The following is a 15,876-nucleotide window of genomic DNA, read 5'->3' as shown; positions in this document are numbered from 1 at the left end:
AACTTCCCTAAAACGGGGAATGAAATAATCACCCCAGTCCAAGAAACCCAGAGAGTCCCAAGGCAAAACACTCTAAGACACATATTAATCAAATTAACAAAGATCAAACACAAAGAACAAATATTAAAAGCAGCAAGGGAAAAACAACAAATAACACACAAGTGGATTCCCATAAGGATAACAGCTGATCTTTCAATAGAAACTCTTCAGTCCAGAAGGGAATGGCAAGACATACTTAAAGTGATGAAAGAAAATAACCTACAGTCCAGATTACTGTACCCAGCAAGGATCTCATTCAAATATGAAGGAGAAATCAAAAGCTTTCAGTTCAGTTCAGTCGCTCAGTCGTGTCCGACTCTTTGCCATCCCATGAATCGCAGCACGCCAGGCCTCCCTGTCTATCACCAACTCCCGGAGTTCACTCAGACTCACGTCCATCGAGTCAGTGATGCCATCCAGCCATCTCATCCTCTGTTGTCCCCTTTTCCTCCTGCCCCCAATCCCTCCCAGCATCAGAGTCTTTTCCAATGAATCAACTCTTCGCATGAGGTGGCCAAAGTACTGGAGTTTCAGCTTTAGCATCATTCCTTCCAAAGAAATCCCAGGGCTGATCTCCTTCAGAATGGACTGGTTGGATCTCCTTGCAGTCCAAGGGACTCTCAAGAGTCTTCTCCAACACCACAGTTCAAAAGCATCAATTCTTCGGTGCTCAGCCTTCTTCACAGTCCAACTTTCACATCCATACATGACCACAGGAAAAACCATAGCCTTGACTAGACGAACCTTTGTTGGCAAAGTAATGTCTCTGCTTTTGAATATGCTATCTAGGTTGGTCATAACTTTCCTTCCTAGGAGTAAGCGTCTTTTAATTTCATGGCTGCAGTTACCATCTGCAGTGATTTTAGAGCCCCCAAAAATAAAGTCTGATAAGAGAATTCAGCACCACCAAACCAGCTCTCCAACAAATGCTAAAGGATATTCTCTAGACAGGAAACACAAAAAGGATGTATAAACTCGAACCCAAAATAATCAAGTAAAGAGCAATGGGATCATACTTATAAATAATTATCCTTGAATGTAAATGGGTTGAATGCCCCAACCAAAAGACAAAGACTGGCTGAATGGATACAAAAACAAGACCCCTACATATGTTGTCTATAAGAGACCCACCTCAAAACAGGGGACACATACAGACTGAAAGTGAAGGGCTGGAAGAAGATACTCCACACAAATAGAGACCAAAATAAAGCAGGAGTAGCAATACTCTTATCAGATAAAATGGACTTTAAAACAAAGGCTGTGAAAAGAGACAAAGAAGGACACTACATAATGATCATAGGATCAATCCAAGAAGAAGATATAAAAATTATAAATATATATGCACCCAACATAGGAGCACTGCAATATGTAAGACAAATGCTAACAAGTATGAAAGGGGAAATTAACAATAACACAATAATAGTGGGAGACTTTAATACCCCACTCACACCTATGGATAGATCAACTAAACAGAAAATTAACAAGGAAACACAAACTTTAAATGATACAATAGACCAGTTAGACCTAATTGATATCTATAGGACATTTCACCCCAAAACAATGAATTTCACCTTTTTCTCAAGTGTGCATGGAACCTTCTCCAGGATAGATCACATCCTGGGCCATAAAGCTAGCCTTGGTAAATTAAAAAAAAAATTGAAATCATTCCAAGCATCTTTTCTGACCACAATGCAGTAAGATTAGATCTCAGTTACAGGAGAAAAACTATTAAAAATTCCAACATATGGAGGCTGAATAACACGCTGCTGAATAACCAACAAATCACAGAAGAAATAAAAAAAGAAATCAAAATACGCATAGAAACAAATGAAAATGAAAACACAACAACCCAAAACTTGTAGGACACTGTAAAAGCAGTGCTAAGGGGAAAGTTCATAGCAATATAGGCATACCTCAAGAAACAAGAAAAAAGTCAAATAAAAAACCTAATTCTACACCTATAGCAACTAGAAAAGGAAGAAATGAAGAACCCCAGGATTAGTAGAAGGAAAGAAATCTTAAAAATTAGGGCAGAAATAAATGTAAAAGAAACAAAAGAGACCATAGCAAAAATCAACAAAGCCAAATCCTTTGAAAGGATAAATAAAATTGACAAACCATTACCCAGACTTATCAAGAAACAAAGGGAGAAAAGTCAAATCAATAAAATTAGAAATGAAAATGAAGAGATCACAACAGGCAACACAGAAATACAAAAGATCATAAGAGACTACTGTCAGCAATTATATGCCAATAAAATGGACAATGTGGAAGAAATGGACAAATTCTTAGAAAAGTACAACTTTCCAAAACTGAACCAGGAAGAAATAGAAAATCTTAACAGACACATCACAAGCATGGAAATTGAAACTGTAATCAGAATTCTTCCAGCAAACAAAAGCCCAGGTCCAGATGGCTTCAAAGCTGAATTCTACCTAAAATTTAGAGAAGAGCTAACACCTATCCTACTCAAACTCTTCCAGAAAATTACAGAGGAAGGTAAACTTTCAAACTCATTCTATGAGGCCACCATCACCCTAATACCAAAACCTGACAAAGACCCCACAAAAAAAGAAAACTACAGGCCAATATCACTGATGAACATAGATGCAAAAATCCTTAACAAAATTCTAGCAATCAGAGTCCAACAACACATTAAAAAGATTATACACCATGACCAAGTGGGCTTTATCCCAGGGATGCAAGGATTCTTCAATATCCGCAAATCAATCAATGTAATACACCACATTAACAAATTGAAAAATAAAAACCATATGATTATCTCAATAGATGCAGAGAAAGCCTTTGACAACATTCAACATCCATGTATGATAAAAACTCTCCAGAAAGCAGGAGTAGAAGGAACATACCTCAACATAATAAAAACTATATATGACAAACCCACAACAAACATTATCCTCAATGGTGAAAAATTGAAAGCATTTCTCCTAAAGTCAGGAACGAGACAAGGGTGCCCACTTTCACCACTACTATTCAACATAGTTTTGGAAGTTTTGGCCACAGAAATCAGAGCAGAAAAAGAAATAGAAGGAATCCAAGTTGGAAAAGAAGTAAAACTCTCACTGTTTGCAGATGACATGATCCTCTACATAGGAAACCTTAAAGACTCTGCCAGAAAATTACTATAGCTAATCAATGAATATAGTAAAGTTGCAGGATATAAAATCAACACACAGAAATCCCTTGCATTCCTATATACTAATAAAGAGAAAACAGAAAGAGAAATGAAGGAAACAATTCCATTCACCATTGCAACGAAAAGAATAAAATACTTAGGAATATATCTACCTAAAGAAACTAAAGACCTATATATAGAAAACTATAAAACACTGGTGAAAGAAATCAAAGAGGACACTAATAGATGGAAAAATATACCATGTTCATGGATTGGAAGAATCAATATAGTGAAAATGAGTATAATACCCAAAGCAATCTATAGATTTAATGCAATCCCTATCAAGCTACCAACAGTATTTTTCACAGAGCAGGAACAAATAATTTCACAATTTGTATGGAAATACAAAACACCTCGAATAGCCAAAGCAATCTTGAGAAAGAAGAATGGAACTGGAGGAATCAATCTGCCTGACTTCAGGCTCTACTACAAAGCCACAGTCATCAAGACAGTATGGTACTGGCACAAAGACAGAAATATAGATTAATGGAACAAAATAGAAAGCCCAGAGATAAATCCACGCATCTATGGACACCTTATCTTTGACAAAGGAGGCAAGAATATACAATGGAGAAAAGACAATCTCTTTAACAAGTGGTGCTGGGAAAACTGGTCAACCACTTGTAAAAGAATGAAACTGGAACGCTTTCTAACACCATACACAAAAATAAACTCAATGGATTAAAGATCTAAATGTAAGACCAGAAACTATAAAACTCCTAGAGGAGAACATAGGCAAAACACTCTCTGACATAAATCACAGAAGGATCCTCTATGACCCACCTCCCAGAATATTGGAAATAAAAGCAAAAATAAACAAATGGGACCTAATTAAAATTAAAAGCTTCTGCACAACAAAGGAAACCATAAGCAAGGTGAAAAGACAGCCTTCAGAATGGAAGAAAATAATAGCAAATGAAGCAACTGACAAACAACTAATCTCAAAAATATACAAGCAACTGCTACAGCTCAATTCCAGAAAAATAAACGACCCAATCAAAAAAATGGGCCAAAGAACTAAACAGACATTTCTCCAAAGAAGACATACAGATGGCTAACAAACACATGAAAAGATGCTCAACATCACTCATTATCAGAGAAATGCAAATCAAAACCACAATGAGGTACCATTTCACACCAGTCAGAATGGCTGTGATCCAAAATTCTACAAGCAATAAATGCTAGAGAGGGTGTGGAGAAAAGGGAATCCTCTTACACTGTTGGTGGGAATGCAAACTAGTACAACCACTATGGAGAACATTGTGGAAATTCCTTAAAAAGCTGGAAATAGAACTGCCTTATGACCCAGCAATCCCACTGCTGGGCATACACACCGAGGAAACTAGAATTGAAAGAGACACGTGTACCCCAATGTTCATCACAGCTCTGTTTATAATAGCCAGGACATGGAAGCAACCTAGATGTCCATCAGAAGATGAATGGATAAGAAAGCAGTGGTACATATACACAATGGAGTATTACTCAGCCATTAAAAGGAATACGTTTGAATCAGTTCTAATGAGGTAGATGAAACTGGAGCCTATTATACAGAATCAAGTAAGCCAGAAAGAAAAACACCAATATAGTATACTAACGCATATATATGGAATTTAGAAAGATGGTAACGATAACCCTGTATGAGAGACAGCAAAAGAGACACTGATGTATGGAACAGTCTTTTGGACTCTGTGGGAGAGGGAGAGGGTGGGATGATTTGGGAGAATGGCATTGAAACATGTATAATATCATATAAGAAACGAATCACCAGTCCAAGTCGGATGTAGGGTACAGGATACTTGGGGCTGGTGCACTGGGATGACCCAGAGAGATGGTACGGGGAGGGATGTGGGAGGGGTGTTCAGGAAGGGGAACACATGTACACCCGTGGTGGATTCATGTTGATGTATGGCAAAATCAATTCAATATTGTAAAGTAATTGGCCTCCAATTAATATAAATAATTTAAAAAAATAATAAGCAATAAGATACATAATTCTATATACAGAAATTCTTCTGGTTGTATAGAAATTCTTTGCTTATATGTATTTTTAAACAATATCTTGATTAAACTCCCTAGAAAAACAGGTCTGTTCATTTCAGCTTATCAAGTACATACAAATGACTGAATAACATTTCTTTTTCAACACGTGCTTCTTCAAAGAGCAAAACAGAACTCTATAGACACTGGGCTAGATGAAGTCCCAAAGGGGTAAGTCAAAAATTTTTTTCCATGTATTTTGAAGGTCTGTCTCTGGACAATTTATTGAAAATATAAAAATGAGGCACTAACTGCTCTATGCCCACCTGTGATAGAGTTTTAGTACAATTTTCCCTATCCTTTTCTATACTTCTTTCATTTATCCATTATTTTATCTGTATCTGTTTTACTTCTCCTTGTTTTGGGAAAAATCATAATGGTGAAACTGAATTACCATTAAGGCTTGTTTCAAATCAGTGCCTGGGAAATAAATTAGCCTCTATTCTTACAAAGTAATAATGTCAGTAAATGAGAGCTTCCAGGTATGGTACAGGAAATTAAAGCAATGATACCCAAGGCTTTAACAAAGTCACAAGAGAATATATAGTATTGATTCTAAGAAAAGATAGATAACAAATAACTATGTCAGTCAATTTAATATATTAGAGTGGAAACATATTAATTAAAACAAAAATCCTATGATTTAAGGGCAATGTCTGCTAATGGGTTTCTTTCAGAAAGGATAAAAATATTCTAAAATTAGATAGTGGTGATGGATGCCTAACACTGAATATACTAAAAACAATGGAAGCATATTCTTTAAAAGGGTGAACTTTATGGCATGTAAATTATATCAATAAAAGATTTTAAATTAAATTCTATCATCTATCTAATCTCCATCTCCTAAAATGTCTTTACAGCAAAATATAGACAATAATTTTATCTAATCCTAATCTGGTCCATGATTGCCACCGAGATACACAAAATGACCTTAGATTTGACTACAATTCACAAGGTTTAGATTAAAAAATAATTACTACTAGCAATATTAGGCAAATGGTTTTATGTAGCCTGTCACTGTTCTCAATAAAAAATTCAACAGAAGTGATATGGTCTTCTTTTAAATACACTGTTGGTGCTTCTACACCAAAGCATGTTCTATTTTAACTATGCTCCTTGTAACTGTGGAGTCCTCTTGTCATTCCCTCCTGAATCTTCTCTTCTGGGAAATGAGCTGCTTTATTGCTAGCATATTGAGGCTGCTGACTGCTGGTGGAAAGTCATGAAATTTGGCTTATTAACTTCTGTATAAATTGATGTTATCTAACCTCATCTGGGCCTTCACTATTGCTTGGAAATCTTTTTATTAATATCTAATTGGCTCCTTAACACATTTTCCAAAGTGCTCATTTCAAAGCTTTTCAAATCTCCTGTCTTTTCAACATGACCTCACCTGCTCATTCAGCAAAGATCAGCATCTCCTACTTGATGGAAAAATTCCTCCACTTCCAAATTTATCTTACCTGTTATTTTCTTCACACCTCAGAAGACAGGGGTCATCTGACTATTTCAAAAACATCCTAGTTTTAGTGGAAATAAATCTGACTTATTTCATTACATGTCTGCCACCATCTACTTCTATCATCATGGGCAAGGCAATTTACCTGGCTCCTGATTTTTTCATCTGTAAAATTAATGCCTTGGACTAGGTGAATTCTAAGGCCACTTTCAGTACTGAATCAAGGTTTTTCTCATCTTATGTCTAATCTATGCTTTTCTATCCCCCTGGGACCTTTCCTTTTCATTCAGCCTATATATGTTGAATACAAATGAGGCACAAGATACTTTCTGTCTGCTAATCTCCTCTTTCCAACTTGATTCTTCACACCCTAGATGTTCTTGCACCTTCACTTTTAAGAATTCTTCATCACTGGTATCATAAATTAATATTTGTACTATTTCTCAATCAAATGTTTTCAAGCTGTAGTTAACACATGAAGATTCTACTCTATTGCCACTGACTTATCTCTTCACATCTTCCAATTTGGCTTCTGTTTCTAGCACTTTATCAAAATAGGACAAATGATTTTTCCTCCATGCTTACCCTACTTACATTATCTTGGACATAAAGTCCCACCTTGAAACTTTTTCTCACTTTCTCCATAGTTCAGAGGCTTTATTTTTCACCTCTCTTCATTCTCTATTTTTAATTTCCTTCCTCAATCTATGACTTAAATGTGAGTATTCATCAGAGATGTCTTGTTCTTCTTTCTAAACTTTCTTCTCTGAAAACTAATTAATTCTCAGGATCCCAGTTATTATAATGATGTGAATTACAGGAATATTTTTCACTGAATTTCTTTCCATAATTATGCTTAACATCTCTATGGGTATGTCTCACCAGTTTGAAGGTATGTTGAAAATAAAGGTCATCACTAGACCCCAGTAGCTACCCAGGGAAAAAAGAGAAACCACAAGTTGCCCCTGATCCTATAAGTCTACCTTTCTATTAATGGTATAAGTTACTTTCTAGTGACTAGAATTGATATGTCAGGAAGGAGACAAGGTTTCAGTGTCAGAGACTAAAGTCTCCTCTGAATACACATGTTTAACATAGCTAATTCTTGATTTGGCAAAAGTCTCAATGCTCTGAAAGATATTAAAAGTATCGTCCCTTTACAATTACTCAAGTTTGTGATGTAGATGTGGAATCTCGGAATACTATCTCTTTTTACATAATAACAAAAGTACAACCCATGAATTGAATTATCCTCATTTGCTTCTATAGTTCTGTCATTTATTGCTGTAAGGTGATATAAAGATCTTAGTTTCTGAGAAAATTCAAAGTTTCAATTTCAACTAGATTTAAAAAGAAGAGAAAAAAGGAAAGAAAACATAAACTCACACTTTATCAGTTCCATAACTCCTATAGTCTACAGCAGCTGACACAGCCACAATGAGGGCAGGCATCCCATAGCCAACCAGGTAGAAGTATTTCCTTCGTGAATGTTCACTCTCAAAAACCTCTACCAGCATGATATAGAGCTGCACTCCCTCCAGGAACATCCAGGTGAAGGCAGCCAAGAAGAAGAAATGCAATAGGGCAGCAAAAACTGCACAGGCAATCTAGGGAAAGGAACACATGAGTCAGTCAGATAACTATCAAATGAAGTTTCAATTGCCATAAAGTTAAAATAAATATTTATCAAGACTACAGTAGTAAAATAGGTCTGCAAAAGAATTGAGACAAGATTCTTAAAATTCATATACTTAATTCATATATTAAAACCTAATCAAATATAACCTATATTTAAAAATCATCAGTTCAGTTCAGTTCAGTCACTCAGTCGTGTCCGACTCTTTGCGACCCCATGGACTGCAGCATGCCAGGCCTCCCTGTTCAATGACAACTCCTAGAGTCTACTCAAACTCATATCCATTGAGTCAGTGATGCCATCTAACCATCTCATCCTCTGTCGTCCCCTTCTCCTCTTGTGTTCAATCTTTCCCAGCATCAAGGTCTTTTCAAATGATCCAGTTTTTCGCATCAGGTGGCCAAAGTAATTGAGTTTCAGTTTCAGCTTCAGCATCAGTCTTTCCAATGAATATTCAGGACTAATTTCCTTTAGGATGGACTGGCTGGATCTCCCTGAAGTCCAAGGGACTCTCAAGAGTCCTCTCCAACACCACAGCTCAAAAGCATCAATTCTCAGCACTCAGCCTTCTTTATAGTCCAACTCTCACATCCATACATGACTAATGGAAAAACCATAGCTTTGACTAAACAGACTTTTGTTGGCAAAGTAATGTCTCTGCTTTTTAATATGCTGTTTAGGTTGGTCATAACTTTCTTCCAAGGAGCAAGCATCTTTTAATTTCATAGCTGCAGTCACATCTGCAGTGATTTTGGAGCCCCCAAAAATAAAGTCTGTCACTGTTTCCACTGTTTCTTCATCTATTTGCCATATTTAACATTTGATTAATAATATATATGGATGAAAGCAAAGCATTATAATAAGAAAAAAGTATAACATGTAAGAAAAGGTTCTAAGAAGATTCTATTGATAATTATACTAGAGATTAGTCTAAAGGTTTTAAAATAGATCTCACAAATTTTTTTCTTGGTCCTGTATAAATAATCCTGTATTTATTAACATACTAAATTCTTCAATGTAAATGAAGGAGAAACACTAAAACCAAGGAGAAAAATAGCCCAAAATAAAAATATAATAATTAAAATAGTTTATGAGATTATTACTTATTATTGTTTATTTCTTCCTTGCCTTGTTTCAGAAAGGATTTAAGCTGAATTGTGAAGTTTGTACTGCAAAGATGTAAAAGTAGATCTGGTAAAAATAAACTGTTCCATAAGTGCTTTCATTTTCTTATTTTTTGTGTTATTTTACTAAATGCTAGTCTACACAAGCTTGGTAAAAAAGGCAGTTGGACCTTACTCTGTCATATTTTCTAAGGTACTACAAGTTTCAGCTGACCATATATTAATTTTCTTATGTCTGTTTCTGAAATTCTCATTCTTCTGGAGGGGAAGTCTTTATTTTTTATGAGTCCTAAGTAAAATCTGTGGTTCCTATAAAAAAAAAGGCAACAAATTCATACAAATGATCTGATTAGTATGGATTCAATGATGAGTATGATCCTTGAGAAATGAGGCCAAAGGCAGGTCTATATCCTTGGGTTAGAGAGATGATGATGAAGGGGTGATAAGGAAGTCAGGCACCAAAGGAGCTAGAGAAAGAAAAGGGAAGTGAAAGTCACTCAGTTGTGTATTACACTTTGCAACCCCATGGGCTTTAGAAGCCTACCAGGCTCTTCTGTCCATGGGATTTTCCAGGCAAGAATATTAGAGTGGGTTGTCATTCCATTCTCCAGATGATCTTCCCAACCCAGGAATTGAGTCCGTGTCCCCAGCATTGCCGGCAGATTCCTTAACGTCTAAGCCACCAGGGAGGCCCACAGAGAGAGAAAGCAAAGCCTAACTGCCATATAAGATGCAGGAAGAGGACACATATCCAGCAACAAGAGTAAAGACAGTTGGGCTGAGCTGCACCTATCCAAGTTTCATATCAATCATTGTCCTCATGCTACTGTCAGAAATTAGTTTTGTGCAGTCTGCAAAATTTGGAGAAGTTTATCATACCATATGTATCATCAGGAAGCAAGAATAAGAAGGTTTCTAAATGAAAGGAAAAATCAAAGAGCAGTTGAATTGCAGGTTAAAAAGAGAATGAAATGATTTCTTCTTGGGAAATATCACAGTTTCTTGATTTTTAGAGTTAGGGCTTCAACTATTAACTTTTGTTATCAGAGAGTAGTTTTTGGAGAAAAAAATGTGTACTTTGATTGCTTATTCATCTATATGCATTTCTGAGAAAAATTGTCACATTTGTATATGATAACCAATTAAAAGTATAATCACTGTAATTGCACCCTTTAATTAATCATGAATGTGTAATCACAAACATGAATTCAACTGCTTTTTCATTGTAAAGACTGTACATATGGACTCATACCAGAGAACAGCATTAAGTGAATGAATTATTTATTATGCCTAAAAGTCTTCTAAAAGATGAGTTTTCATTTGTAGTTTTAGTCATGAGAACAAATGTGCTATTTTCATGAATCTCAAGGACATAGAAAGGGCCTCACAAAAGTTACAAGTGGGCATAAAGTTTGTTTAATATATTAGATATTATCTACTGATCATATTTTTTGTTTGGTTTTTATCAAGAACAGTTGGCTGGTACTATTCCTTGTTATCCTCTTTTCTTTCTTTTCCTCCCTTCCTTCCTCCCTTCTTCTCTCCCTCCTTCCCTTCCTTTCTTGATATGGCTAAATGTCATTAGTAATAAAGTATGACATTAGCATTTAAAATGTAAACAGAACTTGAAAAAATAAAAAGTGTAAAACAAAACTTGAGATGAGTATATAAATTATAAAAACAATATATAGTTTGAACTATTTTCCAAAATAAGTCAATTAGAAAAGTCATGTTAGCATCCTGTATCATGCATAGAACCTAGACTGGCAATTCATTTCACATATGATATTATACATGTTTCAATGTCATTCTCCCAAATCATTCCACCCTCGCCCTCTCCCACAGAGTCCAAAAGACTGTTCTATACATCTGTGTCTCTTTTGCTGGGATGACCCAGAGGGATGGTATGGGGAGGGAGGTGGGAGGGGAGTTCAGGATGGGGAACATGTGTACATCCATGGCAGATTCATGTTGATGTATGACAAAACCAATACAATATTGTAAAGTAATTAGCCTCCAATTGAAATAAATAAATTTATATTTTAAAAAAGTCATGTTAGACATGCAATTTTCAACATAATTTCCATTGTCTTTAAAAAGTTTGTTATGAAAGAACAACAAATACGTGTTAGAAAAGATACTCCTCCATTCCTTAAATGACTTAACTCTCCTCAATATTCAGCTCTGTGATTAAAAAATAAAGACTAATAAAGAAACATGGTTCTTTAGAAAGGCAAATTTATGAACAGAATTTCTCAAGAAATGTACATTCATACATCCATATACTCACTACTCCTTTATGACAATTGACATGAAAAAGGGAAAACTGAATAAGATATGAAAATTCATAACTAAGACAACTGGAAGAGAGGACACTTTCAAACAAGAATATTTTGAGAACTGGAAAGCTACAAGTGGAGAAATTGTTTTCTAATAACAACATAAGTTGCTTACTGGTTGATCTGTTCTGTTGATCCCAATCAAGAAGAGCAGTTCTGCTACAAAAAGGCTGATGCAGAGGTTCTTATGGATGGTGTTACGGTCACTCTGGAGCCCACGGAAAAAGCAAAATGTGAAGATGCAAATCAGGAGGCACACAAGGGACAGCAAAATTCCAACCCAGGTGATCACATCCAGAAGGAGGTCATGGACAGCATCACTATGCTGGAAACATGATGGAAAATACATAAGTTCCAGTCATACATAACAATTACAAAGCTTTATAAGGGCCTGGATTCATGAAACATGATTTTAAAAATGTACTAAAAATCCTCCACACAAACAATGAGTAAGAAGACTTATTTATTTTTTCCTAGTCCACAGGTAAGGCATTTTATCTTTACTCTGAGGTGTGAATCAGTTTGTCAGTAGTGTTCACACATTTCCTAGATATGTTCATTTTCAGCATATAAATAGTTGAAGCAAAACAACTTAGTTCCAGCCAAAGATTTCAAGGCAAAGCTTTTCATTTTTCTACACCATGTTGCTTTTTTACAACTTTTTTTTAAACAACTCTTGCTAGGGAATATTTTCTTTAAAAATTGTTATACATTTAGGGAAGTGGTATCTTAATTGAAATGTTCTCTGAATTATTGTTGTTTTTTAAATAAAAATTATAATTTATCTGTTCTATAAATCCTTTATCAGAATTTCCAAGGTTGAGTTTATAAAAGTATGTGATTTTATAAAGATGCCCAGTTAATTCTGAAGGACAGTCACATATGTGTACCATTTATTTAGTAGAAGATCTAAAAGAAAAAGGATAGTCCTTGGATTTATATTCATACTGAAGGGCTTAAAGAGATCAAGAATTGTGATCCCTGTAAGGTTTTACATGAATAGAACCTGTTACATACAGATGGAAAATAAGCATTCAAAATCACTATACTATATAAGAAGCCCAAAACAGATAATAGAATTATGAAAAAAGAAATATGCTCATGAGACCTTCCACACTGAAACTGCATTTGGTGGCTCTTTTATAGACCTGTGAGTTCCATACCTGACATGTTTCTAGGTTTTTCCACAATCTCATTTGTGTCTTTGTTCTAAGATTCAAAACTCTATTTCTACTCTATGATAGTTTGCCCCCATCCAAAACCACTCTGTGAAGCTTTAGAATTTACAGTAACCCAACACATTTATGTGCCAACATGTTGGAGCAGACTTGAGAAATTATCTGTCAATTCCTTTTTTCTTTCTAGGTTTCTTGAAAAGTCATAAAGACCCAACTTCCATCAAAAGGGGAATAAATAAATATTTGTTGATTCTTAGGAAATGATATTCAAAAGAGGAATAGAAAATTAGTGTTCTAGAGGTACACTCCCAAACATGAATACTTCTCAAAAATCTAATATTAGACTTAAAAAAATGCAAGTAGAAAAAGTACCTATACAGTATGATTCCATTTATGTAAAATTTTAAAAGATACAATTCAGTTACATTGATTTTTATGGATCTATGCATAAAGGGAGGAAGGAGGAGTGTTCAGGATGGGGAGCACATGTATACCTGTGATGGATTCATTTTGATATTTGGCAAAACTAATACAATTATGTAAAGTTTAAAAATAAAATAAAATTTTAAAAAAAGAAAAGAAAAAAGAATAACATGTGCATAGCAAATTTTTTAGTAGAAAACAAAGAGATGTGTTTCTAATTGACATCTTTTTAACTGTAGAGATCATACACATTGATTTTTGTTTTAGGATGGAGTTACTATTTACATTTCATTGTCTCCCACATTGTTAGCTCACCTTAGAAATATATACATACATACAGTTTTTTTTAATTTTTTATTTTATCCAGACTTTGTCCTTTTATGTTTTATGGAAACTTCATATAAAGATTATTCTGAATGTGGAAATTCTCCTTACAAGTGAGCCACCATGCTGCAACCTGCATCACAGCACTTCACATACCGCCAGATACAACTTCACAGTTGTTATCTGATAAAGAACTCTGCTAGGACACTGTCAATGAAACAGTTTTGATATATTCCTGCATAACTCTAGATGTATTTCTCAGAAGGAGCTCAAATCATGAAAGAAAAACCACATGAAATTTTGCTTTAACTGCTTTTTTCTCCAGGGGACACAGACTAGTGTTGGTCTCTGACAGCTTAAATTACTGTTACTATTGGAGAGTGGTTAGTGCTACTGGTTCCTTGAACAGAGGGCTATTTGCTCTCTTCTTTGACTTAAAGGAAAGATGCTGTAATTGAATATCAAGTACCAACGTTCAGCACAGCAGTCTTCCATAATGGCATATATAATACATTCTCAAAGGTATCCTAAAGACCTATAAAACTAAAAAAAAAAGAAAAAAGGAAACCAAATAACTTCTGCCTTTCCTGGGTAGTTGCCTTATTAGAAACGTATATATACTTTACTCAGTGCCTTCACACGTCTTTTAAAAACCTCATGCACAGTTGTTAAGAGAAGAATACCAAATGTCAAAACAACAGTACAAAAAGTACAAAACACTCAAACGAGGAACAAAAAAGTCTAGCAATTAATTAATAATCATCTTTCAGGTAATACTGTCTAGCTCAGAAAACAAACATCAACAACCTTATATATACCATACTATGATCAAATGCAACTCACCACTTGAATTTTATCAGTAAGATGAAAGAGAAAGAATGACGGGCATTAAATGTGAACAAGATCTATGAGTTTAGCGTTCTTTATATCTGTCATAACAGAAATTTCAGGAGACCAAACCATGATAAAAACCAACCCTTTTTCAAGAGGATGGTCAATTGACTAAAACTCCTAGTATAGCTTTAACAATGCTATAACAGATCAAGTATTCTTATTTCCAAGGTTTCATGTTTGTGAACACTATATGACTCAAATCACCTTTGACATGAACTACATATCATTATGTGACTTGAGATCTTTTTAAGCTTATATCTTATTATTATATTCTAGCACTCAGTACTTGATATGCCACATAAAAAATGCTTAATATTTGTTTTTGAATGGTTATAACCCTGCACCATTTAGACCAAATGTCCTAGGAGCTGGACCCTCTTACATCAGTATAGCTTTAGCTTCCATTTACTCTCCATTGGAATTTAAAAAGGATCAGTATCAAACATTATGTTCAAAACTGAGTCCCTTATCCTGTTTCTCCCTCCACTCTCACTCCCAAATCTACATTTCCCTCTGTTTTACTAATTTCAGTAAATAGCAACACTTCATTCTTTGAAGTTTTCTGGCCAACTTAAGAATCGTATTGATTCCTTTTACACACACACGCAAAAATTACTCTTAATCCATCAAGAAATCTCATAGATCCTGTCTTCTATCTGACAGCTGCCAGTCATCTCAATTGTACCACACTGGTTAGAACCACCTGATTTTTTTTTAACAGCCTCCTAAATGAATTCCCTACTTTGACCCTCATGTATTGCCCTTTCCTCTCTATTCAACAAGATAGAGACATTGGATGCTTCCATCAGCGAGTCAGATAATAAGACTCATTGATGGAAGCATCCAACGTCTCCCATTTCAATAAAAGTAAAAACCAAAGTCTTTACAAAGATCTACAAGGTCCCAGAAGTCTGCACTTCTGTGGAAACATTTTCTATTCTCCCCTTCGTTCAGTTTACTCAACCCCAGTTGGCCTCCTCTGGCCCATGAATATGTCAAGCACATTCCAACTTCACAAACTTTGTACTTGATGTTCTCTTGGTTGGGAATGCTCTTCCAAAAGATAGCTGTGTGACTTAATCCACTACCTTCATTCACTACTTCATTCAAATGTCACCTTCTCACAGAGCTTCGTTTGAATCATCCCATCAAAAACTGCAAAATTCATTTAACCAACTGACTCTATTACTTTTCCTGCATTATTTTTCCCCTTAACATTTACCTATA

At 35.1% G+C, this 15,876-nt stretch overlaps 1 protein-coding gene across 21 annotated transcripts in view; it reads right to left on the bottom strand.

The window, feature by feature from the left end:
- The window catches only part of ADGRL3 (adhesion G protein-coupled receptor L3), a 943,166-nt gene that overhangs the window by 107,911 nt on the left and 819,379 nt on the right, over positions 1-15,876 (bottom strand). For all 21 annotated transcript variants that reach the window (XM_070791494.1, XM_070791493.1, XM_070791500.1 and 18 more), the window contains 2 exons: positions 11,946-12,155; positions 8,118-8,338 (listed from right to left, as the gene is read on the bottom strand). In XM_070791494.1, coding sequence (XP_070647595.1) covers positions 8,118-8,338; positions 11,946-12,155 — 431 coding nt within the window. The remainder of the gene's footprint in view (positions 1-8,117; positions 8,339-11,945; positions 12,156-15,876) is intronic.

This window comes from Bos indicus, chromosome 6, assembly GCF_029378745.1.
Source record: "Bos indicus isolate NIAB-ARS_2022 breed Sahiwal x Tharparkar chromosome 6, NIAB-ARS_B.indTharparkar_mat_pri_1.0, whole genome shotgun sequence".
NCBI lineage: Eukaryota > Metazoa > Chordata > Mammalia > Artiodactyla > Bovidae > Bos > Bos indicus.
Note: the sequence above shows the minus strand (reverse complement) of the source record. Positions and strands in the feature narration are given on the sequence as shown.